Source organism: Pelodiscus sinensis, chromosome 19 (genome assembly GCF_052426305.1).
Source record: "Pelodiscus sinensis isolate ZL-2025 chromosome 19, ASM5242630v1, whole genome shotgun sequence".
NCBI lineage: Eukaryota > Metazoa > Chordata > Testudines > Trionychidae > Pelodiscus > Pelodiscus sinensis.
In genome coordinates, this window is record NC_143070.1 from 2,740,124 (window position 1) to 2,759,781 (window position 19,658).

Below are 19,658 nucleotides of genomic sequence, written 5' to 3' on the forward strand. Positions count from 1 at the left end.
TTACACTACTCCTGCTTTGTGCCTGGGAGCTGCCCCCCTGGGAGCATCCTGCTTGCTGTGCAGGGTGTGGGAGGGAGAAGAAGGGGCACTGATATCAGGGTGTCCCTCCTTCCCTCACTTCTGTATCCTATCTTCACCCAGGGAGGAGGGGATGGAAGGAGATTGATATATATTTACATTGCCACTCACACACTGTGTGGCTACATCTAGACTGGCATGATTTTCCGCAAATGCTTTTAACGGAAAAGTTTTCCGTTAAAAGCATTTGCGGAAAAGAACGTCTAGATTGGCACGGACACTTTTCCGCAAAAGCACTTTTTGTGGAAAAGCGTCTGTGCCAATATAGATGCGCTTTTGCGCAAAAAAGCCCCGATCATCATTTTCGCGATCGGGGCTTTTTTGCGCAAAACAAATCTGAGCTGTCTACACTGGCCCTTTTGCGCAAAAGGACTTTTGCCCAAATGGGAGCAGCATAGTATTTCCGCAAGAAGCACTGATTTCTTACATGAGATCGTCAGTGTTCTTGCGGAAATTCAAGCGGCCAGTGTAGACAGCTGGCAAGTTTTTCCACAAAACTTGCCAGTCTAGACACAGCCTGCATGTCTGAGTCTCTCACAAACATACACCGTCCTTCACTTGCAGCACCTGACAACACGTAAGTGGGGTATTCATTTCCCTGGTCTGACTAAGAAGGGATGCACCTGTCACAGGTAGATGTCAGTCAGTATGAACTGTTGTGACCTGGCAGTGAAAAAGCCCAGGATGAAATCCTCCAAAAATAAGGACCATCACAAACTGCATCACCTTCTGCTCTAGAGTGCCAGGTGCTTTTCGTTGACCTTGTCCTCTAATGTAAACAACAGAGCCACAGATATATTAAAAAATGACCCTCCCAAAATCAGGCTCTCCACTGCACACACAGCCTTAAGAGAATGGAACAGAGACCAGATGTTGGTGTTTGGTTTGGGGGTCTCTTGGCTAAATTTTGACCAGGCTGTTTGAACAGAAATATACTCAGACATCTTCCTCACAGCTTTATTGAAGGAGCACCACTGACTGACTGACTGATAGGAAAGGATTGCAGCAGAAATGCAGCACAGGTAACAGCCAGCTCATCCACCCCCAATGTAAATGTAAATGCAAAATGCTCCACTTAAGGAGGAACAATCAGTTTCACACACACAGAATGGGGGTGATGGCAGCACCTTGTGGTTTGCTTTCACCCTTCAGGGCTCTTTGGTTGTAGGTTTCTTCCATCACCATCTTTAACAAACATGGCCAGGGTTTCTGGCTTCTGTCCCTTTGGAAGAATATGGGATTCATCCATTATCGATTCTCCCCCCAGTGTTCATCATCCACTTTTGCCCCCTTTGCCAGTCATTTCCCAAGCTGTGAACCTCCTAACCCTCTCCCAGCTGCTGATTTCTACCTCTGCCTCCCATGAAAGCTCCAACTCCTTCCTGCTGATCCCTCCTCTTAGCGGAGCTATTGTGGCAGGAGCGGCACAGACCCATCTCTGGCAGAGGGGCCCATTCAAGACCGGTCTATGTATGTAATAGGGGTAATATTTTTGAAGGATCTTTGGAATGGGGGCAGGTGGTATGAGACCTTCATCCCTTGGGACCTTTAAAGCCATAGCCCTGGGGGAAAAGCCTGAAGGGAAGAATTCTGCCTTGGTGCCTGCAGGAGATGTAAACTCAATGAAGCATCTTTTGTTTTTATCTCCCAAGTAGGAGAGGAATGGAGCTTTTCTAAAGTGAGCTTCAAGAGTGGCTGATGGAGATCATTCAGCAAAACACAAAATAAAAGGGCAGGAATCGTTAACCACTTAATTGTAGTGCTCTTCCCAACAGCTGGGATGTAAGTGGGACACCAAATTCATCCTAATCCTACTTTGAATTAGCCCCGTAAATTGCTTTCAGGTTCATGGGTGCTGCGCGGCCTTCATCGTCTCAATTGTCTCCTGCCCAGCAGTTAAGTTCCTCTTGAACTCTTCCTTCATCTCCAGCACAAGGCTGGAAATAGCTTTCTGGGCCTCCGCACAGCCCCTGTCTATCTTAGCATGCTCCGAACTAAAATCGGGATCGGAAGGTTCCAGAGTGAGGATTTTCCCTGAGCTATGGAGCAGGTCTAGCAGATGGTCTGTATAAACTTGGGTGAATATCTTGGTGATCATGTACAGCATCCAAGCCACATTGGAAGCATTAAATGCATGAGTGGCCTGCTGGATGCCTTCGGCAGAAGCTAAACATTCCTCAATGTCCCAGGTGAAGCAGAACTGGATCAGGTTGGAGATCATACAGGATAACTGCAGCATCTTCTCCCACTGCTCCTCTGCCTTGGCCAGGGCAACCCGCCGTTCGATTAGCATCTCCTTAGTTGTCTCCAAATCTCTTTCGCTCATCTCACTCGCCTTCAACTCACAGAGGAGTTCTGTCTGCTCTTTCATCAGCTTAATGGTGTTCTCAAAACTTCTGTGCTCTTCTGCCTGGGACCCTCTCAGTGCCTCCCCTCTGCTCTCCACTTTCGATATTTGCTCTTTTATCCACTCGGTTTTATCACTCACACCTGAGCTGATGTCACAACATGAAGCAAAACTGATGGTCAGAGCTTTTTCAATCTTACTAAGAGCCTGCTTTATGTTCCCTTCTGTCAGCTTTTGCTTCAACTGAGCATCCTCCATAGCCTTCCTGACCGACTGCTCCATCTCCTTTGCCTTTCTGAGCTTCTGCTGCACATCCGTCAGGTCCTGCTCACAGCCGTGCTCAGCCTCCTGACAGGCCAGCAACATCTCCTGCGCCAGGGAAATCACCTCCGAGACCACGTCCCTCATTGCCTGAGCCGACTCTGTGCACTTCTCTGCTTTGTTCTGTATGTTCTGTCTCCCACTCTGGAGCTGGTCCCTTCCTGCTTGAGCATTTTGGAAGAAGCCCTGGGTGATTTGGTTCATCTTCCGTGAGACAAACATGGAATGCAGGCGGCTCCCGTCCATTTTGACATAAAGTTGATTCAAGGCCTCCCCTGTTCGGTCACACATTTGATGCAAACAAGCCCTGAAGGATTCGGGGTGTTTGATGTATTTAAATCCATCTTCAGGGCAGTTCTCTTTGATGGACACATCGGCTTTTTGCCTTGCGCAGAGGCATGCCAGTTCCCCCAGGATGGCAACGGAGGTGGGGGCTGGCATGAAGAGCTCCTCCCACTTGGCATCCGGCTTTAGCAGCAGCTCAGCCTCTTTCCTCACACTGTCTTCTTCTGCGGGGCTCACCGTGGCTTTGGTTATGGCCTGAAATGGTCCTCCTGCTGCTGCCATGGGATAGCCCTGTAAAACACAGAAAGAGATCACAGGCCTGGTTGAGATCCCCCTGCTGCGCACTCGGAAGACTTCTGTGTTTGGATCCACATAGTGTCCCCTGCACCCTTCTACGTCCACAGAGTCTGAGCCATATCCAGGTACTCTCAAGCTTACCGGTAGGGTTCACTACACGTGACATGAATTCTAGGAATGGGGACCGTGCTGTACACATGCCTTAGGAACTAAAATCAAGGCTCCCCTGTAGTTTAGGCTTGACTCTTGGGGTATGTCTACACTGCATTGCTTTTCCAGGATACCAAGGAACGTGTCCAAGGAACATGTCCGCTTTTTTGAAAAAAAAAAATGTTCAAAAACGTGGACACGCTCTTTCGCTATCCTTGTAAACCTCGTTCTATGAGGAATAAGGGATATGCTGAAAGAGGATTGTTTTCCAAAATTTGGTGCCATGTAAATGCGTTAAGTCGCTTTAAACAATAAATTGGAAAAAGAGACGCAGTTTGTGTACTGCAAATTCCATTTCTTTTTCTGATTTAACTCTGTTGTGTAGACGTAGCTTTGGCCACTCTGGTTTACAGTTTAACCCTTTATGGACAGGTGACACTTGAGACAAGTAACTCACAGTGTGAGGAGCTTCAGGAGGTAGCCGAGTTAGTCTGTTACAGAAAAAAATAACAAATGGTCTGGTTGCACTTTATAGACTAACAACACGGGGACCCCAGGAGTGCAGCCTGGGACCGTTGAACCACTGTGCCCCCCAAATTCTCTCCAGACAGAGCCGTCTCCCACAGTGCCTTGCTAGTGACCAGCAGCAAACCCTCCAGGCTGGGTTATCACTCAGCACAACTAGCCCCACAGTCAGCTGCTAGATTGCATGAATCCTCCTAGGACCACTCATGAACCTCTCAGAGGAAGACACCGGCCAAATCCCCGCCTCCCTCCGGCTCCTTGTACTCTACCTCAGGAATATACCATCTAATTCCTTGACTGATTCACCCCTGCATGAGTGGAAATGGGGCACACACACAAGCTTTTGTAAAACCCTGGAATAGATTTGCCACACACTTCATCCAAACTCACCGGTGAAGATGAACAGCCAAAGAAATCGACTGTGTGTAGAGACAGAATGTATGTGATTATAAGGGGTTAGGCAACAAGCCAGAGTCGTTACCAAAGGAAAAGACAACAAACACATAGTCTAGACCCTCAACCCTGTTAGACTGGACACCTGCCAGATCAGTGGTGAGCAGCCTGTGCCCCTTTGAGGTCCTAGGGATGGCCCATGTGAATTGGCCATTTGTCCTCTTTTATAGAGGACAGTCCTTTTTTGCTCCTGTCCTCTACTCATATGACACAGGACGCTTTTTTGTCCTGTTTTTCTCATGACCTGAGGTGATGGTTAGCTTGTGTGCCCTGGTGTGGCCTCCAGCAAGAAGAAGCAGGTGAGCCCGGCTGCAGCTATTCCCAGCTAGGTTCCCGGGCTCTCCTGCAGGCTGTCTTGCTAAGCAGCAGATAGCCAGGCAGGTGAAAGGGGCTGGCTGGGGTGTGAAAGCACCCCCTCCACCCAACGCTGCCCCCCCTTGCACCCTTTTGGAAGGGCGGGGGGAGGGGCTGCAGCCATACATACTGAGTCTTACTCTTCCCTGGATTCTTAGGGAATGAGGCTCAGCTTGGGCCTTCCTTTGGCTCCCGGCTGCCGAGAGGAGGGCAGGGTAGGATACAGAAGGTCGCAAACTTTCCCTTTGCTCCCTGAAAGTCAGAGGAAGAAGAGCAGCAGGGATCTTTATGTGTGGTTGCAGCTCCACCCCTCCTGAATTGGCACCCTTGCGCACACACTCCCCGTAGACACCCCTATATCCGTCAACTCTGGGCCCCTCTGCTCCCAGCCCTTACTCCTGAACACCCCACATCCCCCTGCCCTGGGTCCCTATGCACTAAATGCAACTGCCCTCTATTCGCGAGGTACCTTGATGGCTGCCGATTGCACTTTTATCTGCAATATCACAGTTACATAGAAATGAGGAATGCAGGAGCGGGGTGGGGGGTGGTTACAGGGCACTCCCCCAAGAAACAGAAAGTCCCACACAGATCTTGGAGAGGGATTCCTAAACCCAACACATTTTCACAGATTCCAGAGGCAGAAAGGACCCTTGTCATTATCTAATCTGACCTCCTGAATAACAGGCCATAAAACTTCCCCAAAATAATTCCTACAGCAGGTTGTTTAGCAAAACATCTAATCTTGATATAAAAAAAATTTCCACGATGGAGAATCCACCATGGCCTGTCGTATGTTAATTCTCCTCCTCCACTGATAGAAACTTGTACTCCCTATTTTCAGCGTGAATTTGTCTGGCTTTGTTCTTAGAGGTGCACAGTTCTCCTTATTAAAATCACATCGTCATTGGTGGAGCCCACCTTGCCATAGCCTCACGATCAGTTTGCATCAATGATCTTTGTTGTTGTCCACTTTCTCAATGGTTGTGCCTGCAACTGTCATGAGGAATGGTTTTGTATTTTCTTCCAGGACCCTCAAAAAATATTAAACAAAACAGGGTCAAGAACCAGTCTCTATGACACCCCAGTGGAAACCCACCCACCCATTTTAGTTAGATGTTAAGACCTATTCAGTGAGCTAGTTTGTAATGTTTCATATGTGCTGTATCGATTTCACATCAATCTCATTTCTTAATCACAGTGTTGTGCTAACACCCTACAGAAGTCTGTTACATCATCACTGTTACCTTTATCAACCAAATTTGTTCTCCCATCATAGAGAGATACCAAGTTAGTGTGACAGGAACCATTTTCCAGACACCCAGGTTGATTGGCAGTAATTATATTACTGTCCTTTAGTTCTCTATTAATCTAGTCACATATTAGCCACTCCACTGTCTGGTCCTGGATCATTGTCAGACTGAACATAAGAATGGCTGTACTGGGTCAGACCAAAGATCCATCTAGCCCAGTAGCCTGTCTGCCGACAGTGGTCAATACCAGGTGCCCCGGAAGGGGGTGGACTGAAGACAATGATCAAGTGATTTGTCTCCTGCCATCCATTTCCAGCCTCTGACAAACAGAGGCCAGGGACACCATTCCTACCCCCTGGCTAATAGCCTTTTATGGACCTAACCTCCATGAATTTATCTAACTTCTCTTTAAACTCTGTTATAGTTCTAGCCTTCACAGACTCCTCTGGCAAGGAGTTCCACAGGTTGACTATGCGCTGTGTGAAGAAGAACTTTCACTTATTAGTTTTAAACCTGCTACCCATTAATTTCATTTGGTGTCCTCTAGTCCTTATATTATGGGAACTAATAAAAAACTTTTCTTTATTCACCCTCTCCACACCACTCATGATTTTATAGACCTCTATCATATCCCCCCTCAGTCTCCTCTTTTCTAAACTGAAAAGTCCCAGTCGCGTTAGCCTCTCTTCATATGGGACCTGTTCCAAACCCCTAATCTGAACCCTTTCCAAGGCCAAAATATCTTTTTTGAGGTGAGGAGACCACATCTATACACAGTACTCAAAATGCGGGCGTACCGTGGTTTTATACAGGTGCAGTAAGATATTCTGTGTTTTATTTTCTATCCCTTTCTTAATAATTCCTAACATCCTATTTGCCTTTTTGACCACCGCAAAAACTATTCAGAAAACTATCCACAATAACTCCAAGATCTCTTTTCTGATTTGTCGTAGCCAAATTAGCCCCCATCATAGTATATGTATAGTTGGGGTTATTTTTTCCAACATGCATTACTGTACACTTATCCACATTAAATTTCATTTGCCATTTTGTTGCCCAATCACTGTGAGGCCTATAATAGATATGAGGCCTATAATTACTGGATTATCCTGTTTACCTGTTTAAAATATTGATACAACATTAGCTTTCTTCCACTCTTCTGGAACTTCCTCAGTGTCTCAAGAGTTACTGAAAATCAGAATGATTCACATGCTTTCTTGATGCACGTAGGGTGCTGTTTGGCCCCAAAAACGCCTATCATGGAGGGGTTCAGCTGGGGACAACAGACCTTTCTCACCATGGCCCAGGTGGCCTGGAATCCCCCTCATTCTCCTGCACCCCATTTTCCAGGTTGGATATTAGGAAAAACTATTTCCCTAGGAGGGTGGTGAAGCACTGGAATGGGTTACCCAGCGAAGTAGTGGAGTCTCCATCCCTAGAGGTGTTTAAGACTCTGCTTCACAAAGTCCTGGCTGGGTTGATTTAGTTGGGATTGGTCCTGCCTAGGGCAGGGGGCTGGACTTGGGTGACCTTCTATCCAGCTCTACGGTTCTGTGATTCAATGATTCTGCCCCAAACCTACCCCAGAGCCCTTGCACCCTAATCCTTTGTCCCAGCCTTGCACCCCTCAACCCCACCCAGAGCACCCCAACCGTCTGCCCTAAACCTGAGCCCTTTCCCATACGCAGAACCCCTTGGCCCCACCCCCAAGACATGAATGTTACATGCACTCATATGAAGGTGATATGTTGCACATCCTCCCCCTGTGGCACATTATTCACGCTGCTCAGGGCTGGGAAAAGTTAGAGAGAACACTGGTGCCAGCGAGCCAGCCCTTTAGTGACTAAAACGAAAGGTTTGTTATATATTAAACAAAAGAGCAAGAAGAGCGGTGCTGGAAAGTCACATACATACAAAGAGCTCCGAGGCCACCAGGTTCCTAGCAATCCGGGGGCGTCTGCCGGCTTGCAAGCCCCTCTGGAACACACCACGCGCTTGGCCGGGTCCTTCAGCCTTTCGTCTGGAGAACGGTCGCGCCGGAGCTCAGAAGCAGGGGTGGAAACAAAATGGAGAAGACGCAGCTCGCCATGCAGCTGGCGCTTTCTGTGTTTGCAGGCTGCCCGGCACGTGATCCGAAGCCCTAGGCCTGCCCCTGCGCGCCGTGCTGAGTCAGAAGCTGCATCTCTGGTCCTTTCGCTCTGCGGCGCGCATCCCCGGGTGGTCCCCAGGCTGCGCGGATGCGGGGATCTCACCCAGCCGCGCGGCGCACCTGTGCAAAGCAGAGATACCCTTGCAGGTGTCCCGAAGCGGTGCTCCTAGTCGCCTCCAGCGTCTCCACAGCGTGTCACGCCGGTGACACCCGTGTCCACAGCGCGCCACTGCCAGGCCCCTTTGATCCCTCCCTTGACAAGTTACAAGAGCGCAGTTAAACACTCCAGGCGTGCGAGTGTCATCCCTCCGTGCGGCTACGTCGCAAGAGTGACACAGCTCTAGACACAAACAATAAAAGCACCCCTAGGATCGTTCCTTCTTCGCCAGGGTCTTCACCACCGCTGAGCGTCCTTTGGGGTTTTGTCAGGGTCTCCGAGAGCCTAAGACTGCTCCCTCTTTCTTCCACCTCCTCAGTCTTTCTGGTTGATGAAAGAGACATACTCAAAGCAGGACTGCTGCTTCTGACAGATCTCCTGGCCAGCATTAAAGCATCCTCAGTGATCAAGGTCCTTGTTCAAGTGACTTTTTGATGAGCTATGCCACACATATAGTCCAGACAGAAATACCTAGTTTTTTTCAGCTTGGCTATCTCTGTAGCCAACTCATTGTATGTCCAAGGCAGATGAGAAAGATCCATTCAAGTATTCTTAGGACTCTGCATAGTTCATCCTTTTTCATTTTTTTTATTATTCATCCTTATTCTCTGACTTGCTGGAGGCCCCCAGCTGGTGAATAGTATGAAAAGAAAAGAAAAGAAAAGAAAAGAAAAGAAAAGAAAAGAAAAGAAAAGAAAAGAAAAGAAAAATAGTATCAGTAGAAAAGACAAGACAAGGGAAGGGACAGGACGGTCTTTCAAACAAAAGGCTGTTCACAAAACACACTAGAATTTGTTTGTTGCTAGAGATGTATAGAGGCCTATGTTAAACCATCCCAAAAGCTCAAGAGACATGTACCAAGGAGGTACAAAAGGAGGGGGGAGGGAAATGCTTTATGATTAAAGCCAGAGTCCAGCAGCTCAAGATTCAAAGCTGGGAAAGCCTTTGATTTTCAAATTTTCCACCAATTTTTGTGTAATTATGAAGAGCCTCAAAGCTGATCTGCAAATAGGAATAGCACGGCCCCGCTCCGTGTGCCTTTGTCCGCCAGATTAAAGAGCTGGCTGTCAAATATTGGTTCTCACGTTGATACTTTCAGAGTGTGATCAAGTCACCCCTTAATCTTCTCTTGGTGCAACTAAAACGGTTGAACTCTGTGAGTCTCTCTCACTCTCCCACATGTTGTCTAATCCTTCTGCCATTCTCACTGCTATTCCCTGATCCTCCCCATTGTATCAGCGTGCTTCCTGAACTGAACCAGAACTGAACCCAGGAGTCCAGCAGTCACACCACCAAATACAGGTTCGAAATAACCAACCTCTCCTCTCCTGCTTGAGATTCCCCCTGTTCATGCATCCAAGTATCACATTCACCCTGAGGGATCTGAGGAAGTGGGTCTGGCCCACGAAAGCTCATCATCTAATAAACCATCTTGTTAGTCTTTAAAGTGCTACATAGTCCTGCATTTTGCTTCAGCTACACCAGACTAACACGGCTACATTTCTACTACGATTCACCCTTTTGTACCTGGGGTCTGACCCTATTCAAGCCAATGGAGCAACCCTTCCCAGCTGGGGTGGGTTAACACACACCGACTGAAAATCTGCCATAAACTCGGCAAGCTTTTTTGCTTTTTTTTCTTCTGCCTCACAACTCCCAGGGACAGGCGGGACTCACCTTTTTCAGATGTAAGAACAGCCTGAATGGTTGTCCATTTATGATGCCGCTTAGAGTCAGACGATCTCCAGTGCTGCTGAAGTGCTGGCAAAATGGGATTTCAATATATGGGGGTGGGGGGGGGGGGGGGGGGAGTTATGCAAATGCAAACGACCGGGTGGGAAGCTCAGATTACCAGGGCTGAAGGAGGGCTCTTAAAGTGACCACACACTGAATTGTGTTTGCCAGGGCTCATTTGTGTTTTATCTCTACAGCTGGAGCTTCATTCTGTGGTTAGGGTAGGGCAGAGGTCTCCAGCCTTTTCAAGCATGAGATCACTTTTTGAATGTAAGTGCATTCTGAGATCTACCTCATATATAAATACCCTTGCCCCTTCTCTGAGGCCTTGCTCCGCTACCTCCAGCCTCTCTCTCTTGCCCATCCTCACTCCCTTTCATCAGGCTGGGGCAGAGATTTGGGGCGCAGGCTCTGGTCTTGGATTAAGGGATCTGGAGCGTGAGAGGGGTTCTGCGTTGCTCTTGGGGCAGGCAGATGGGATGCACGGGTGTGAGGGCAAGGACGTGGGGACCAAGAAAGGGGTCATGACTGGGATAAGGTTTCGGGGTGTGGGCTCCAACTGGGCACTGCTTACTTCAGGTGGCTCCTGGTTGGTGGTGCAGTGGGGCTAAGGCAGACTCACCCCTGCCCTGGCCCTGCACCAGTCCCAAAAGCACCCAGCAAACTCCATCCCAAGTCCTGTTGTGCCCCTCTTGGCTTTGTGGAGAAAGGATACAGAATGGGAGGAGGCACCTTGATATCAGCACCCCCTCCTTGCCCTGCCCAGAAAGCAGGAGGCTTCCCAGGGGGAGGGGCAGGAGATGTGCAGCAGTGCGGGGAGGGGCAGCTGAAGTGCAGGCACTTGACAGCCTCTTGGCTAAACCCATCAAGATCCCCTGTCAGGGGCTCCAAGATCGACCAGCAGATCCCGATCGACTGGTTGGTGGCCACTGGGGTAGAGATATTCATTTGGCATCAGAATAACAAATACCGGACAGAGGCAATGTAAGTGAGGCAATATCTTTGACTAGCCAACTGTGGTCGGTGGAAGGGACAAGCTCTGAGGCTTCACTGAGGTTTTCTGACGAGGTCTATGAAGTTTGACTTGCTGAGGCCCCCCAGCTGGTGAATGGCAGAGCTAGGACAGGCCAGGACAGTGGTCTTTCCACTTGGACACCCCACCGCCTGTGATTCCTCCGGGCTCCTCCCCTCTCTGGTGCACTTTGGGATAATGGACAGGGGACCGTGGCTGCCCTTTGAAGTGTCTCTGTGAACAGAGCCAGCGAGAGAGATCTCATCCATGTTCCCCAGCCTCAAATTTCCACAGCTTCCCTGAGAGGGGGTTGTGTGACTTTAAGAACCTGGGAGAAGACTGGGAAGATTGGTTCCCCCCCCATCCCCAACATTTGCAGTTTCCCCTCCCTCCCCATCCCGTGCAATCAGCAGCTGGCTCAGTGGAAAGTACTAACAGATGACAAGTTGCTTCTTGTTCGCTCCTGCCCTGTGCTATTGTGTACACACATCACAGGCTGCAGCATCCTGGTAGGCCACATATTGCCATGGCGACGCAGCCTGACCTTTACACTAAGATGGACCCTTTCCACCTACTCCCACCTCCCTCTGCGAGTCAGGCTGAGTCTGCCGCCCCTCCAAACCAGGCTCCTGCCCCACACTCTGGCCAGCTGCACCCCTCCCCCCTGTGGTGACTAAGGTTGCCAGATAGTTTCAACAAAAATACTTGACACACTTGGCATTACATCACTATCTACATTCCATCTGCTTGAGAAAATACCAGACATTTCTATCGGCGCAATTATATTTTCTCTATTTTTTTGCTGAACAGAAAGTTCAAATACTGGACTGTTCAGTTCAAAACGGGACACCTGGCAACCCTAGGAGTGACGTGCATCTAAATTATTCATTTCCCGGGTTTCAGATGTTTAAAGGTGTGTCATTTTGGGGTGGAAGAAGGGCTTAGAAACCCCACAAGGCCCTGGAGATCCCAGAACACACATCAGGCAGGGAGAGGGGCTCCCTTACCCCTGGCCATCAATTGCCTTTTCTCTCCTAGTGTCCCATATCTGCCAGAGCCTTTCCTCTCACCCCTGCCCTCTTTGGCACATGCATGGTACCAGCCCCGGGCGCGTGGGCGGCCCTGCCCCCAGGCGCATGGCGTGTGAGCAGCCCCAACCCCGGAAGTGCAGCGTGTGAGCGGCCCCACCCCCGGACGCCCGGTGCGTGAGTGGCCCCACCCCGGCTGCCTGGCAGCCATGAAAGGTTGGGGACCACTGCTCTAATATATATATAGGTACAGTTTTAATACGATTTTTAATCAAATGTGACAGTTTCCTTTGACTGGAACAATGACATTAACTGGTTGTCACATTGTCTGCATTTAACACCTCATTTTTACATCAAATGCTAAGTATGAGACACGTCCAACCCACTTAATTAGCCTCATAAGCACCTGTCCTGCAATTGACAGGTTCCCTTTCTGGTATAAAATACTTGGTTTCTGTTATTCCTCTTCAGCTCATCATCTAAGGAAGTGGTTTCTGTCCCTGAAAGCTCATGACCCTCTCTATATTTTTGTTAGTCTCTAAGGCGCCAAAGGACTACTCACTGTGATCATTTTTTATATAATTAATTTTATATTTTTATTCTTCATATAAACTTCCTACCTCATTTTGAATTTTTCTAACTTCTTGGCTCCAAGAATTTCCTGTGGCAATGAGTTCCACAGCCTAATCACATGTTCTGTTAAAATATTTCCTTTTATATTACTCAGAGTAGCCCAATGTCCTATCAGATCACTTTTTAGACCTGATTTGACCTTATCATTATTATCATTCTACCAAAGTATCAATTTGTGTCATATTGTCGCTTGATCAGGAGGCTCGGATATACTCAGTGAAGCCATGGTGGGTGCATAATTATAAGAGGTTTTATTGCCAAAGCATATTACACCTTACAGTCTTCACGCATTACCAAATATGTGCTTCTCAGTGCAGAGAAGCAGGCAATTCAGCAAGCAAGCAAACCGGCAAGCAAGGATTCAACGCTTACGCCCCTTGGGCTGCATCCAGTCCTGGGCCCTCCTGTCCAGGCTCTCGAGGGCTGGTAGCAGGCGCTGCTCCAGCGTGGGGAACTCTTGGGCATCAACCAGGCCTAGATCCACAGGTGAGACTGACTGCTCAAGCAGCGCCTCTCAGCTGTTTTATAACTCTTTCTGAGAAGCACAAACATTCATAGGCAGATTCTAGCAAGAAGCACAAGGGCTATCCCATTCCCACACATGTCCTTGGGCCTAATTATCTTACAAATTGTTTATGCAGCTAAGAAGGCCTTGAGCCAGCTCATCACCGGTTAGAACCAGCCCACCGCCGGCTCCAGCCGAGCCACCTGCAGAAGACAGCAGGGATAACTAACGGTCATCCCTGACACATGGAAACCTCAATAGCAATGATTTAATTTTTTCTTCCAGGTAGTGTTAATCCTATTTTTCCTTGGAGACAATATGGTTGACTGGAGAAACTGTAACACTGTGGCATTGCAAGACAACCAGATTGCAAGGTAAAGAGATATTTATTCAAAATAGATTTGGAGGCCACTTACTTAACTCAAATGTCCACAAATTCTTGGGAGAAAAATGTTCTTTGCTAACGATCAGTATGCCCCTTCCCTTTAATTAAAAGCAGAAAACGCTTCAGCTATATTTCTATTGAGCTCCAATATGATTACCTGTAAAAACTGGGGCAGGCCTGACATGGGAAGGCATAAAACCTTGCTCATACTTAAGTCAGTTGCTAAGCTCCTGTTGACCTCCATTAAATCGAAATTTCATTTAGTGTTTTGTATTTCTCAAGGCAGACACAGAGGTGTGGCCAAAAACGGCCTTATGCTCACTTACACTGACATAACATAGTACGAATCCACAGAGACCCCAGGGGCAGCAGTGGAGTCAAGGCTGGATTCTGATCTCAGTGACCCTGGTGTAAATCTGGAGCAATTGGGGTCAGGCTCAGGCCCACTGAAACACCACATCCCTTCTGCCCTGGTTTATCTCAGCTCTAAAAATTCCTGCCCTTCCTCTCCCTAAGCTTTTGAGCCACATGGTTTAGTTCCTCAGCCATTTTCTTTATTGCTTCTCTATCAGTGAACCCCAAGCTCCCCTGTCCTCCCTTCCCCACCTCTGACAGCACTAACTGATTAATCTCCTCCAAAACTATGGTGGCAGTTTCATAGTCTGAGGGATCATCGATGTATGTTTCTAGCGTGTCGACCTTCTCTGTCAGCTTTCTCACAAACAGCTTGTGTTTTTCCAGCTCAAGCTTCTTTTCCTGCAGCACTTTTAAAAGCTTTCCCAGTTCATCGCTGGCCTCTTTAATTTTCTCCTGTCCGGCTGTGATGTCTTCAATCTTCTCCTTGATTTCTGCCTTCTCTTTATCACATACATAGCCCTCCTTTCTGTAGTCGGACACCTGCACTTGGTACTGGTCGATGGCTTTTTGCAGCTCCAGGCCGGCTTTCTGCGCCACCCACGTAGAGACCAGACAGATGATGGTCACGATGCTAGCAGAGAGGAAAAGTGGCTGCGTATCGGTCACTTGGAGAGCTTCTTGAAAGAATTTCATCGAAACTATTTAGAAAAAGAAAAATGGGGGGATTGGTTAAACAAACATTTAAAACAATTATCCAACATTTTGACAAGTATCAGAGGGGTCGCTGTGTTAGTCTGAATCTGCATAAACAATGAGTAGTTCTGTGCTACCTTAGAGCCCCGGGTCGCCAACCTGTAGCTCATGAGCTGCATGCAGCTCTTCTCCCCGCATGGCAGGTCTGGGGTGGTGGGGACTTCCCCCCCTCCCGTGTTCCTGCTAATGGGAGCCACAGCTGGTGCAGGGACTTCAGTAAAATTAGCACAATGCGGCCCAGCTCCAGGCCTGGCATGTGGTCTGGAGCCCTGGAAGCAGCTGGGGCCAGGGCTGTGGGGACTTCTGGGGCCGGATCACAGACTCCAGCCCCACAAATTGGAAGGGAGAAGGTGGAGGAGGGAAAGAGGGAAAACTAGGGGCGGGGGAGAGGAAGGGGCTTGTGCTGAGGGGAGGGGGGCAGGTCAGGAGAAGAAAGGGGAAGGGGCCAAGGGGCAGGGTGGAGGAGAGACAAATGCCAGGGGACCAAGTGCAGAAAATGAGGAAAAGGGCAGGAGGGGAGGTGTCAGTGGGAGGGGGGAACAGGGTGATGCTGGGAGAGGAGGGGGTAAGGGCATTGGGGACTAGAGGGGGGAGATGGAGGTGCTGAGAGGAGTCTTGAAAGAAGGGGTGCGTATGAGGGAGGCAGGGATGGAGCAAGGCATGTGTGAGGGCACAGGGGCATGAGGGGAATGGAGGCAGAGAGGGTGAGGGGAGTGGGCATCAGGGAAAAAGAGGGCAAAGGGGGCATAGGCAGTGAGGGAAGGGGGAGACACCAGGAGGGTGCAGGAGAAAGGGAAGGTGCAGGTACCAGGGTATTCTGAGGGTGAAGGAGAAGGGCAGACACCTGCAGGGGAGGGACCAGCACCAGAGGAGAGAGGCAGGGCAGGTGTGTGGAGGGAGGTGTTAGGAGAGGGGATGAGAAGGTGATCAGAGTGGGGCTACCGGAGGAGTGGGCACAGGGGAGAGAAGGTCTGATGAAAGGGGGCAGGTCTCAGGAAGGCTGAGGGCAATGAGAAGGGCTGGAGTCAGGACTCAGAGGAGGGTGAGGGGTTGGGGGGGCAGCAGGCACCAGGGGAGCTGAAGGAGCAAGGGGAAGAGACATGGCAGCAGAGTGAAACAAGGGCGCCCAGCTGAGCCCACCCTTTGGGGAAAGTCAGGATCCGTGTTAACCCCCTTGTATCCAGGCCTCCCACACGCCGGCTTCCCGCCCCAGCCCTTGACGACAGCCTTTTCCTGACTGCTGTGCCTGGGCATTTCCTCTGGGGTCCACAGCACCATGAACCCCTACTGGTGTGTGTGTGTTGTGCAGCCCCCCCCCCTTCCACTGTGCACAGTCCACAGAGAATGAATCTCCTGCACCCCACAACTAGGAAATATGGGTTCTAGCTCCCAAGGCAGCAGCTCGGGCTCTCGGCTTGAGAGGTACCTGGTTCACCCTGGAGCGTCTGCGATGGCGGTGGCCATCATGGAGGTGGCAGAGAGGGGGGACACATACGGCACGCTCACCCTTGTGGTCTGCTTGCCTCTGAGCTGTTAGCCAACATGACACTCTACCAACATATGACAAGGGTCTCTGGACTGCTGCTTACCTAGAAGACAGTAAAGAGGCAGGAGCACCAGGGTGATGCTGAAAAGGATTTTAAAACACTTCTCCTCCCTTCTCGCCTTCCTCAGCAGTGTCGTCAGCTCCTGCAGGTGGGTCTCAGCCATGGTCACCTGGTCTCGGATGCGGGAGCTCATCTGTTCACAGTTCTTCATTTGGATCTCCAGCTGACTGAGCTTCATTCCCTTTTGCTTCTGCTCATCTGCCAGCTCTTTCGTTTGGATGTGCCCTTCCCCGATTCGGTCACTGACGGCACTCCTGTGGGCTTCTAACGCCTTCTCCGCAGCCTTCATTGTCTCCAAAGCATCTCTACAGTGTCCCTTAATCTTCTCATGCTTGTCCGGGTCTGTCCCCTCGTGGGCCAGGCACTTGGCCAGAGACCCCAGAGACGCCATCCCCACGGAGACCTCACGTTCATAGCTGTCGTCTTGTGAGACCCGTGCTGAAAAAGCCATCATGGGCCAGCCAGAGACGGGGAATGCGCAGCCTATACGAGGGAGAAAATTGTCATGACAACGGGGATGAGGAAGGAGGGGGGAATTGATTTATCGCCCTGCATCACTAGATTGCCCGCCCCATGCGTCATGCAACAAGGACGGCCTCTCGATGAGGAAGCTCGATTTTTCATATAAAAAAAAGTAGTGTGAAGGCAATTGGTTTCTCCTGAGATTGTTCCCTTCCTGCACGCAGGGTATTCAGTGTGCTAGAAACCCAGGAAATGCAGAACGGAGGAGATTCTAAAGGAGGTAAGGGATAGGCCGAGCCTCTGAATTCTAATCCATGATGTAAATCAGTTGTGCTCCACCAGTCAATGGAGTCAAGGTCACACCCAAGGTCAGTAAATCCAGTGATCATATGGGATTTAATGGTATTTGGGGTGGATTCTGATTTTAATTACCCCACTGACCTCTTGGGAGTGAAGTCCAGATTCTGATCTCTGCAACCCCTCACCAAAGGCTCTTAAGTAAAGTGAATTGTTCTGGGATAGGAGGCAAAGTCCTCTCATTAACTGATAACTGGTTACAAGACAGGAAACAAAGGGTAGGAATAAATGGTCAGTTTTCAGACTGGAGAGAGGTAACTAGTGCAAGTGTCCATACTGAGACCAATCCTATTCAACGTATGTATAACTGATCTAGAGAAAGGGGTAAATAGTGAAGTGGAAAAATTTGCAAAGGACACTAAACTGCTTAAGATAGTTAAAACCAAAGCAGACTGCGAAGAGCTTCAAAAAGATGTCACCAAAGTGAGTGACTGGGGAACAGAATGGCAAATGAAATATATTTTTGATAAATGCCAAGTAATGCACATTGGAAAATATAATCCCAGCTACACATACACAATGATGGGGAATAATTTAACTATAACCACTCAAGAGAGAGATCCTGGATTCACTGTGGATAGTTCTCTTAAAACACCCACTCAGGGTACATCTAGATTACATCCCTCTTTCGACAGAGGGATGTAAATTAGACACTTTGAAATGGCAAATGAAACCGGGATTTGAATTTTCTGCACTTCATTTGCATATTTGCATCATGGAGCTCTTTCGGAAAAGCGCTCTTTCGAAAGTGAAGCCGCAGTCTATACGCAGTAGTTTTGAACATCGAAGCCTTTTTCAAAAGATCCTGTAAACCTTGGCTTCTATGTTCGAAAGAACCGTGTCTAGAGCCCTCTCTAGCTCAAATCTGCCAGACCCCCCCACTGCCAGGATCAAACTCATAGGATCATCTAATCCACTATCTCCCATTCCTCAGTTAGACCCTTCCATCTCTTTGCTCTCAGTACAGCACTGGTCAGTGACTCCATGGGGCAGTTTTCCTCCTACCTCCCCACTACAAATGTAGCATGAAATAATCCTCCCACTTCCGCACATGCGCACCCACCACCAGCACTTACCTTCGTGTTCGCTTCCAATCTCCACTCTTGTGCAACTGAACCCAGTGCCCGAGTTGTGATGATATTTATAGAGGGTGCTGTTGACCCAGGCCTCTTCCTAGTGGTGTGTCAGCATCGTTGCATGACCTCCGAGGCATGTGAAATTCCCAGCCGCACTGAGTTGACAAGTTGGAGAATATCTTTGATCACTTGGCCAGCAGGGGAGTTCCAACCCATAGCACCCATGGGTGCTCTGCAGTTGGGACAGTAGCAGCTGAGCTCCCCAGAAGCCAGTTCCACGTTCTCCTTCTGGAACTTGGGAGCCCTGAGATAGACTTAGCTCCCCAGGCAGCTTTTCCACATTTCCTGCCATGATGGTTGCTCTTTTCTGAGCCCTTCCCAGTTGGCCAACATCCTTGTGCAGGTGCAGACCTTCGAAACGGTCTCACCTGTGCCCTGTGCAGAGCTGGTACCAGGTCCCTGCTCTGACTCTATCCCCCTGCTCAACCAGGCAAAGGTCACATGCACCCTCCTAGCTGCAGCCTGGGTCTGGGCGGGATGGGGGAAGATATGGGTCTGAAGTAACTTTGGGCTGCATCAGAGCCCTGGTATCTGATACTGAGCACCACTACATGGAACAGTGACCCACAGTAGAGCTATGTCTACACTCGCAGCTTCTTGCGCAAGTAATATGCAAATGAAGCTAAGCGTGAAATATTACCGAGCCTCATTTGCATAGCTAATGAGCTGCCATATTTGCAGAAGAGGCTCTTGCGCTAGAAGGAGCATCTACACTGCCCCTTCTTGCGCAACAAAACCTCTCTTGCGCAATGCCATAATGCCGATCATTTTCAGGAAGAACAGCATTGCGCAAGAGGGTTTTTGTTGCGCATGAAGGGGCAGTGTAGACAACTCATTCTGGCACAAGAGCCTCTTCCGCAAATATGGCGGCTCATTAGCTATGCAAATGAGGCTCAGCGTTATTCCATGTTTAGCCTCATTTGCATATTACTTACGCAAGAAGCCACGATTGTAGACAGCCTAGGATATGTCTATAGTGTATCCAGAACTAGCTACCCTGCATCTATGCAAGCCACCTGTTATTTTGAAATATTTTTTGAGATGACGGATGTGCTATTTATTTTGCAATCCCGGGGAAGCTCATTTCACAGAGGATAAGGGATGGCTCGGAATAATGCATTATTTCAAAATCTGGCACTGTACAGATGCACCAAATTTCAAAATAAGCTACTTTGAAATTCAATCGAAATAAGATATGCAATTTGCATAGCACAAATTACATATCTTATTTAGATACCCCACAAGGCCCGGAGATCCCAGAACACACATCAGGCAAGGAGAGGGGCTCAGACACCTGCAGAGGGGTGAGGATCCCCCAGA

The 19,658-nt window shown here is 49.1% G+C and overlaps 2 protein-coding genes across 5 annotated transcripts; both read right to left on the bottom strand.

The window, feature by feature from the left end:
- Nucleotides 1–1,021: 1,021 nt before the first annotated feature.
- Nucleotides 1,022–10,150, bottom strand: LOC102452791 (uncharacterized). 4 transcript variants are annotated; one of them, XM_089771741.1, is made up of 3 exons: nt 7,974–8,397; nt 5,732–5,844; nt 1,022–3,322 (listed from the first exon to the last, which is right to left on the bottom strand). In XM_089771741.1, the coding sequence occupies exon 3, from the start codon at nt 3,311–3,313 to the stop codon at nt 1,925–1,927; it is 1,389 nt and encodes a 462-aa protein (XP_089627867.1). In that variant the 5' UTR covers nt 3,314–3,322; nt 5,732–5,844; nt 7,974–8,397; the 3' UTR covers nt 1,022–1,924. The 4 variants fall into 4 exon arrangements, with proteins under 4 accessions (XP_089627867.1, XP_006114787.3, XP_089627865.1 ...); XM_006114725.5 differs by lacking the exons at nt 5,732–5,844; nt 7,974–8,397 and adding an exon at nt 10,047–10,150; XM_089771739.1 differs by lacking the exon at nt 5,732–5,844 and having other exon boundaries at nt 7,978–8,397.
- A 2,938-nt stretch (nt 10,151–13,088) lies between these two features.
- LOC149522056 (uncharacterized) lies at nt 13,089–17,170 on the bottom strand. Its single transcript, XM_089771745.1, has 2 exons — nt 16,366–17,170; nt 13,089–14,721 (listed from the first exon to the last, which is right to left on the bottom strand). Exons 1-2 carry the CDS (start codon nt 16,835–16,837, stop codon nt 14,153–14,155), a joined length of 1,041 nt encoding a protein of 346 aa, XP_089627871.1. The 5' UTR covers nt 16,838–17,170; the 3' UTR covers nt 13,089–14,152.
- Between the last annotated feature and the right edge of the window lie 2,488 nt (nt 17,171–19,658).